The sequence below is a fragment of the Grammomys surdaster genome, unplaced genomic scaffold, assembly GCF_004785775.1.
Source record: "Grammomys surdaster isolate TR1022 unplaced genomic scaffold, NIH_TR_1.0 67, whole genome shotgun sequence".
NCBI lineage: Eukaryota > Metazoa > Chordata > Mammalia > Rodentia > Muridae > Grammomys > Grammomys surdaster.
This window is the reverse complement of record NW_021604569.1, coordinates 1,117,502-1,126,920: the sequence shown is the minus strand read 5'-3', so window position 1 is coordinate 1,126,920 and position 9,419 is coordinate 1,117,502. Positions and strand designations below refer to the sequence as shown.

General features: G+C 44.5%; 1 protein-coding gene across 1 annotated transcript in view; it reads right to left on the bottom strand.

Moving 5' to 3' along the window:
* Positions 1 to 9,419, bottom strand: part of Eml6 (EMAP like 6) — a 254,969-nt gene that overhangs the window by 47,204 nt on the left and 198,346 nt on the right. Inside the window, exons 20-23 of the mRNA XM_028778693.1 lie at positions 7,879 to 8,021; positions 7,319 to 7,460; positions 4,409 to 4,561; positions 4,095 to 4,226 (exon numbers count right to left, since the gene is read on the bottom strand). Coding sequence (XP_028634526.1) covers positions 4,095 to 4,226; positions 4,409 to 4,561; positions 7,319 to 7,460; positions 7,879 to 8,021 — 570 coding nt within the window. The remainder of the gene's footprint in view (positions 1 to 4,094; positions 4,227 to 4,408; positions 4,562 to 7,318; positions 7,461 to 7,878; positions 8,022 to 9,419) is intronic.

Below are 9,419 nucleotides of genomic sequence, written 5' to 3'. Positions count from 1 at the left end.
ATGCACACAAACATACATACACAAACATACACACATATACACAAACATACAATGCATATTCACACATACACAGAAACATACACACACAAACATATACACATACATTCACACATACACAAAAACATACACACACAAACATATACACATACATTCACAATACACAGAAACATACATACGCATACAAAAAACATATACAAACACACAAACATATACACACATTCACACATACACAGAAACATACACACAAACATATACACATACACACACATTCACACATACACAAAACATACACACACAAAAAAACGTACACACACAAACACACACACAAATATTCACACATACACAGAAACATACACATACAAACACACACACACAAGTACACTCATACTCCCACCCACCCACACTGAAATCTGAGGACAAAGAGCAGAAGCAAAGATGAAAAAGTTTGCACTTTTCATCCATATATTATTGCCCCAAATAATAAAAACTGAATTATTTCAGAACTCACATTTTTATCACTAGAAAAGTCTGCTCACACAGAAAACAGGACAGAAAAACAAAATAAGCAAGCAAGCAAACAAACCAAACCAACCAACCAACCAACCAAACAAACAAACAAACAAACAAAAAAATATCCTCACTGCTAAGGAGAGGGAGCCAGTCACACGGAACAAACACCACATGAGTTAGCCTGGTTGTCACATCTTACAAGTCAGAATAATTCCAGAATTGTACTACATGAATCAAACCAATGTACTATATGAACCAAATCAGTGTCCGGTCATTTGCTGTGAGAAGAGAATTAAGTGTCCTGTGAGGGCTCCAACTGTCGATTGCCTAAGATCATATCGTCCTACTGTTTTCAGAAATGAACTTTTGCTATCTAGAATAAATCCTGTATTTTGTCTCTCCCTGTGTATTCTTTTCTCCAGCGTTCCATGCATGAGCTTCCATTTGGGGAACTGATGTTCCTGCAAAAGCAAATGAGCTGCGGTTGCCATGGGCACGAGGGCTGCTGAAGCTGAGGCTGCGCCTGCGCCTGTGCCTACACCATCCCCACCCCTGCCAAGCCAGCTGGCTCTGGCAAATGCTTTCACTATTTCTGATGAGATCAGGGGAACAACCTTCTGCATGTACATCTTGCCCTTTACCCTGTCCGTGCTCTCGGGGTCTCTGCTATTAAAAGCAGGCTGGCCTCGAGGAGCATGGCTGGCCTCGAGGAGCACGACACTTTCCTGAGGTGTAGCACCTTGGCACCTGGCATATCTGGAAGACAAAGAGTTCACAGCTGATGGGACTGTAGCTAAGTAGGCAAGTGGTACGGGTGCACCTGCTCCTACTCTCCAGACAGCGTAGACTTTAGAGAGAACACATACTCTACTATGCTCTTAAACTATAGGGACCGTGGGACCGTGAGCTCTGTTCCCTCTCAAGACAGGGTAGGTTTTAGAGATCACATGTATTCTACTCTGCTCTCAAGCTATAGGGACTGCTGGTCTGACACCTTCACCCAACTGAAGGACCTTTTAGAGAGAGGGAGGTCAGTGCTTCTCCAGAAACCCTGGCCTCTCCCTCCTTTTACTTTGAGTGCCTCCCCAGTCCTGGAGGCTAGCCTTGGGTAGAATAAAGGACTAGGTCTTGCACCTCTCCCTTCCCTTTCCAAGTGATGGCTCCATTTTGAGGTACTTTATAAGACCCCCTCTCAGTGCACCCCCTCTCCCATAGCAACAACATTGCCAACAATCCTAGCGACCATGTGATCCACCTCCTCCATTCCTGGGCATATACCCAAGGCACTGAAAACAGGGTCTTGGAAAGATACTTGTGCACCCAGATTCATGGCACCATTGTTCACAATAGCTAAAGTGTGGAGGCAACCTAGGTGTGTATCAACAGATAAACACGCAAGCAATATTTGGGACAGACACATAGCCAGCTACCATCTGCCATAAGAAGGGAATTCTGACACAGGCTGCTGCATGGGTGATTCCCGAGGAACCATGTGGAAGGAAATGACGTAGTAATGAGAGGACCGTGCTGTGTGATTTCACAAAGATGACGTACACAGAGAAAGTAGATGTTTCTAGAGACCGACAGGAGCGCTACTGTGTGCTGGGTAGAGAACTCTAGTCTCACAAGAGGAAGTGAGTTTTGGAGGTGGGTAATGATAACGGCCATACAACAGTGAGAATATGCCCCATGCTGAGCTGGCACATTTAATAATGGTAATATGTTTGTATATTTTGCATTTGCAATTCCTTAAAAATCTTCCAAATAAAAAAAATTCATGCATCCCATTTTTCTGTTGCCCCTTCACTTCCAAAATAAAATGGCTGAAGGGTTTTCTTCTCTTGGCAGTGACTGGGAAAGGGAGTCAATGCACACAACACGGAGTATGTGGTGCTGTGTGCAGGGGACTCAGAACAGGTGTCTTACTCCATCTTACACACAGAGAGAAGGAACAGGGACATCACTGCCTTCTGGAGTCTATAAGACAATAGAGCAGAGAACACAAAAGAAAGGGCCGAGAGGCAGCTCTTCGCACTCAATGGCCTCACCAAGGTAACGTGACTCAAGTTGCAGTGTTCCTGCCCGACCACAGAGCCCATCTCATGCCCTAGACCACTCAGCCAAGTGCTCTTCACCACTCCTTAACCAGCCACTGGTCCTCCCACCTCCACGGCTCGGCACCATGTTCCCTTTGCTGGACTTATCTGATTTTCTCTGCCCTTGTACACCTTTTACAATTAAATCACATGTTTTCCTGTACTGACTGTACTGCAAAAATGCCTGTAGGCCATAAAGCTCAAAGTTCAAATTCGAGTGTAACTCAGCTAACCTCTGCCTGACTCAGTCTGTGACTATCTCAAAAAATACTTAAAGTAACATATTATTTATTAAATAGCCACATATTTATTAAATGTAAATATAACTAAATATTAAATAAAAATAGCAGAGTCTCTGCAGGAACCTCTTCCTGGGTCAGATGCTTACCGCCTCTCTCTGACTTTTATCAGTTGATTTTGGGAATGCCCAAAATAATAATAATAGTGGAAATAACCTGCAGCTACCCAGTGCCTCCAGAACGAACTCAGCACAGAGGAATGTGACGCAAGAGTCCCTTCTGACTCTGTCCTAGTCAGGCGTTCCACAGCCCTTCCTTCCGCCCATTCAGCCAAGTGCTCCACACCACGTGTTAACCAGTCACTGGCCTCCCACCTCCCCAGCACGGCACCACGTTCCCTTTGCTGGGAGACCCCCTTCTTAACTTTGCTACCTGGTGAGCCATGCCTGTGAAGGCATCTTGGATTTCCTTTGGAGCTATCTCCTCAGAACAGATATAGCACTTGCTGTTTTCCTACCACAAGAGACTATGACTTCTTTGCAAGTGAGGATCTGGCCTATTCCTAAATGCTTGGTCTGGACTCTTAGCATTAGCCAAGTCTCCAGAGAGGACATGCTGTGTAGCACTTCTCAGGCCACGCCTAGGCTGTCATGCCCTTACATTCTTTCAGAACAAGCCCATTTCCCTCCTTAAATTATAAGGTTTACAGAATATAGAAGCCATGTCTTACTTCTAGATCCACATTTTCTAACTTAAGACTTTGCAAAAGGTAGATGCTAGATGTATTAAACAGACAGGCCTTCACGGTTTTGTGGAAGTAACTTGGAGAACACAAAGGGGAAGCTAGGAGCTTTGGAGAAAGGTAAATTCAGGTGAGCTGAATATAGCTTTCTATCTCTGCCGACAGCTAAAAATTGCTTGAATTGTCAGAGATTGAATTCCTGGAGACAGAGTCCTGGTCAGGGAGGAGGAGTAGATAAAAGCAAGGACAGATCTTATGCAACCAAAAGCACGGTAACTCAACGCATCACAGGCTGTTGATCTTAAGCCCCAGTGGCTTCAATTAATAATGAAATGCTCATGGACTAGAACATTGCCAAATGTTAACAGTAGCCACTCCTGGGCTGTCCGGTTGGCCTCATACACTGCTGTGGGTCTTCTTCCCGTTTTCCACTAAAACTCAATGCCATTCTCTCTGGAAATGATGCATGAGTTTAAGTTTTATCTTAAAAACTACAACCTGTTTTACCTCTTGAGTCCCAGTCAATGTGTGTGATGTAACTAGAGGCTCCTTTACAGATGCCAACCCTCTTGCTTGTAAGCACATTGTAAATATCCACGAAGTTATCATGGGATGCCACAGCAAGGTATTTTCCTGTATCTGTAGAGACAAGTATGTAGTTAACAGCAACACAGTAACAGAACACAAGTTTACCTCCAGGAACTTAAGATTTTGAGGTGGGAGAAAGGTCAAAGAAACTTTTAGAACAGTCTATTTTTATATAGAAAATGGTCTCCAGATTGCTATTTTTTTTTTTAAAAAAGTATTACTGCCTTCTTCACCTTTTGAAAATTTTATGTCAGAGATCATTTCTTTTCTGTGATGGAAGGAGAGCATGTCTTCCACGGTGTCAGCATTCACCACCAAGAAACTTCCATCATTCAATCCGACTGCTAAGGCTTTCCCATCAGGGGAGAAGGCACAACATCTTCCTCCTACAACAGGACCCAAGAGAATTCTAATTGAGCACTTGGCTGTTGAGTAAAGCAGATGGAGACACAGGAGGAACATGCATGTGTGCCTCACATGCTTACACGTGACTGGGCCTTTATCACCACTACCCGGTGGGAATTAAAATGTCATTATCTAGGGACTAGTGAGATGGTCCTGTGGGTAAAAGCTCTTCTTATGCAAGCCTGACAACCTGAGTTTGAACCTGAGAACCCATGGTAGGAGAGGACCAACTTCCAAAAGTTGTCTGTAGACTTCATGTATATGTGTGTACATATAACATAATAAATGTATATTTTTAAATCTTTGAAAAATAGTATAATTTAAGTGTCTTCTTCTCACAGAGTATCAAAATCATATTTTAGGGCTGGAGAAATAGCTCAGAGGTTGACAGCACTTGCTGCTCTTACAGGACCTCAGTACGGTTCCCAGTACCCACATCAGTTGGTTCTCAACTTCCTGTAATTATAGCTTCAAGTAATCTGACATGCCCTTATTTGGGCACCTGCACGCACATGTACACACTTCCACACAGATACACACAATTAAAAAATAAATCTTAAAATACATTTTTATTTTCCATGATGTTTTCCCATTCATTTCTTTATCTTGGAGTATCTGGGCTTTGGAAGGCAGGTAGGGTGAGTTGGTGAGGGAGAGGGCTAGGTAGATAACATAGCCCTCTGAGAAAAGATGACACATTCAAGAACATGTGTTCTCCAGCAAAATTTCTAGAAACCATTTTTGGGACATTATGACTGGAAACACATTTGTTTTGTTTAGAAACCCTCATAATTCTAATTTTTCTGCTGCCTGGATCACAATGCGCAGTCAAGCTGACACAGCCCAAGCCCTGGTGCTTTGTGCTGAAGCAGCTCAGTCTGGTTTCCACAGGGAGCCACGCCTCTGCTGATAGATGTTGAAGCTGTGTAAAGCTAGTAACCTTGAATTGGCTTATGTAAGCAATCTCTCCATTCGTTTGTCCAGTTAACGTATATATTTACCTCCTGTGAGCCAGTCAAGCCAGCATAGTGAGACAGAAAAAAAGACCAGCTAGCCCTGGGGACAGTCATCAGGGTGAGGGAACCATAATTTACCATACAATTTAGGCCAGAGTTTAGAGCGAAAGGAGAGATAGTTATACCAGGATAGCAAGGGAAACTGGAGGAATTATTATCTAAGATGCAGCAGCAGTTGCTCTTTTGAACCAATTTTTAACCTAAGGATTAAAGCTCATTGACTAGCTTCTACAACAAGGTCCTAGTTTCATTTTACGATGCAAGTTAGTGGGCAAGTGATTCAGTTATTCAGAGCATGGCTCTGAACTTGGTTGAAATCCTTCCCTCACCTGCTGCCAGGTTGGGAGTCCAGGGTAAAGTGAGACCATGTGGGGAGGTAGTGACAACCAGTGTGCAGCTGTGCTCTCGAGGCACCGTGCTGCAGTGTGCACTGTTTCATTGCTCATTAGTTAGGTGACACTGGACAAAGTACTACGGTACCCTGTCTCCGTTTCCTGACATGAATCAGCCTTAGTCACCAGGTCTCTGCAGAATAAAGGTGATGTGCCAGTGTGGTCTCTGGCTCACGCTGATACTACCAGTCAATATGATTTCATTAGGCATTGTTCCTTTAGACTACACCCCTAGGTCTCTGCATACAGAATGACCCAGTACAAATACTCAAGGCCGGAGCCCAAGCTCAGCCTTTCCTGTCTTAAGAATTTTTGTTAGACCCCAAGGCTCAGCTCTCTTGTTGCCTCCCTAAGAAAGCAGTGCTGGGTGGCAAGTCTGAGCTGAGCTTTTGTGGCCTCTTGCTCATGTGGGAGCTTCACCTACTCTCTGCCTGAAGCTGGCCCAAGTGGTTGGTGTCCGAGGCTCCCTTGCCTCTTGATGTCTGTGTGGGTTTGACCAGGATGGAGTTGGCAAGACTGGCAGGCTGAACTGTCTACTCCTCCAGACACCACCTGAAATGCCACCATCTCAGACACTCCACCAACCACTCCGTCCTTTTGTCTTGTAAAGCCCAGGCCTTGCAAGGACACCTGCAGTTACTGATGGCACAGCAGTGCACATTCCTGGTCATTTCTTTAAACTCTACCCACTCCTTTATAAGGAGTCCTATTTATAGACCCTTCTCAAATTATCTGAGTAAGCAGGCCAGCTGCTGCTGGGACTCCTTTTAAATCTTGTCTATATCTGATTCTAGAGATGAGACTGTTCTCTGTGGGATTCCAGGGCCTGATATAAGAAGTACTCAAGAAGCACTTGCTGAACTGTTAGCCCCTGGCAGATGTCTGTACTGTGTGTAGATGTCAAACATACATTTATGACATTATTGTTTTCTATAAAATTGACCTTTTATTTTCCCTAAATTCTGGGGACTGTTAGTCATACATATAATTAGTGTTTTTTTCCGTTTGTTTTGTTTTTATAAGCTGACACGTTTCAGCTCTCAACTAGAAGAGAATACACTCCAGGGGCAAGTACCTGTGCAGTTCAAGCAAAGTGAATGGGGCTGAGGCACTCTGAGACCAGACCAGCTTTCTGGAAAGTCTCTATGCACTCACTCTTAATTTTAACTGCACAGTGACCTCTGAATTCCCTTGCTCATATTTTTGGGATTAAAACAGGTGCTCTCATTAAACAGTGCTTGAGTGAGAGAGTGAGAGAGTGAGTGAGTGAACCCAATATAGTCTGTTCCCTGTAAACAGACACCTTTACCTGTGAGGAGATGTTTTGTACCTTTTTTAAGTTTCCGTACTGCCAGCATGCGGTGCTGGGAGGATAATTCCCAGATCCGAAGTGTTTTGTCATCACTTACTGTCGCACAGATGGGCAGGAGAGGGTGTGCTGCCAGCCCCCACACCTCCCCTTCCATGTGTCCCTGTGGGAGAGGAAACAAGGCAAAGTAAACCCATGTTTTCTTCCCAGCCCCTCTTCAGCCCATGCTGAGAGTGCCTCAGGCTCAGAGTGCCTCAGACAGGTGAACACATGAATAAACAGCTCCCTTCAGCCAACATGGCCACACTACGTCATTTTTCATGTATGGCCTTTAAGCTAGGTGTTCCTGAGACAAATCATTCTTCCAGAAAGCAAAGCACAGGACTCACTGCTTATGGGTTTATAGCATGGAAGACATTTTCCCACCTAGCAACAAATATCCAGGTAAATGGTAAACTTTCCACCCCTCGCCCTTGTTTCGTGTATGTGTGCACGTACGGATGATTAAGTACACGGATGATCTGTACTGTGTCTGTGGAGGCCGAGGTTAACATTAGCTGTCTTCTTTAAACGCTCTTTACCTTAAGCTTTGAAAAGAGCTCCTTGGTGATTTGGCAAGGCTGTCTGACAGTGAACTCCAGGGAAACACCTGTCTCTGCCCATCTCCAGCCCCCAGCCTTGGAGCTCGAGATGCATGTCACTGTACCTAGATCTTTACCGGGTACTAGGGACCCAAATACAGGTCCTCTTGCTTGCACAACAAGCAGCTCACCAACTGAGAAATCTCCCTAGATCCTTATCCTACTTTAACTGCATAAACACACTGTGTAAACACATTGTGGTAAAACTACTTGGTCCCACTGACACCAACTACTGCCATCTATGAGTCTACATGCTGAAGTGTAGGTGCCATCCACCTTTGTCATGGAACTAGGCAACAGTACTCCTGTTTATACACCTGTAGTCCTTCAGGTGCACTGGGTTGGGTTTCTCTTGCCCCCAATACTGAGGACTGAACCTAGGGCCTCATGCATGCTATTCAAGTGTTCTACCACTGAGCTACAAGATGCATTTAGTCTGGCTGAAAAGAAATAAACCTAAATTCTGACTTGGAGAGTCATAGATGTGTTCAGACTCAGTATTTGTTCATACATCGGTGCACCTATGTGCCAACAGTAACTGACAGAAAGCTGCAAGGTGTTTAATAGCACACAGAGGCAATTCCACACTCCTGGGTCGTGTCATGAACACACACCCAGACTGGCTGCAAAACAGTGACTGGGATAAAACAGTATTTAAATATCAACACTTAACCGAAGAAAACCAATTTATCCCTTCAATAACGCAACACTTAGAAGAGATTCGCACCACACAGTAATAAGCAGACCATTAACTAAGCTACTGCTTGGAGCGATAGCAGGCAGACCATACACACGTCCCTGGGGGACTGGCAGTTGGAATGCTTTGGGGCAACAGGCAGCTTTCCTTTTTTTTTTTTTTAAAGATTTATTTATTTATTATATATGAATACACTGTAGCTGTCTTCAGACACACCAGAAGAGGGCATCAGATCTTATTACAGATGGTTGTGAGCCACCATGTGGTTGCTGGGATTTGAACTCAGGACCTCTGGAAGTGCAGTCAGTGCTCTTAACCACTGAGCCATCTCTCCAGCCCCAACAGGCAGCTTTGCAAAGAGAGACCAGATGACATCGTATCTGGGAAGCTGTCTGAGCGACACAGTGATCCAGCAGAAGCTGTGAACTTTCACACGTTATGCACACTGGGGCTGAGCAGCAAGGTTCTGCCCTCCATCCCTTGGGACTGTGACGAATTATATCCTCATTGCTGGTCTCTAGAGTCACAAAATATGGTAACAGGCTACCCCCAATTATTTTCTCTTAGACTGGCTCTGCTAAGAGCTTTATATTGTTTGGTTTCAGACCCCAGGACAAGAGACTGAGGTGCGCATTTTACATATTTACAGGAGACCTGGCCTCCTCGTTCTTCCAGCTGGGCTGCCCTTCCTCCAGAGGCTCTTCTCTATATAACCCAAACATTTTGTGTATCCTTCCTTCCTTCCTTCCTTCTTTCCTTCCTTCCTTCCTTCCTTCCTCCCTCC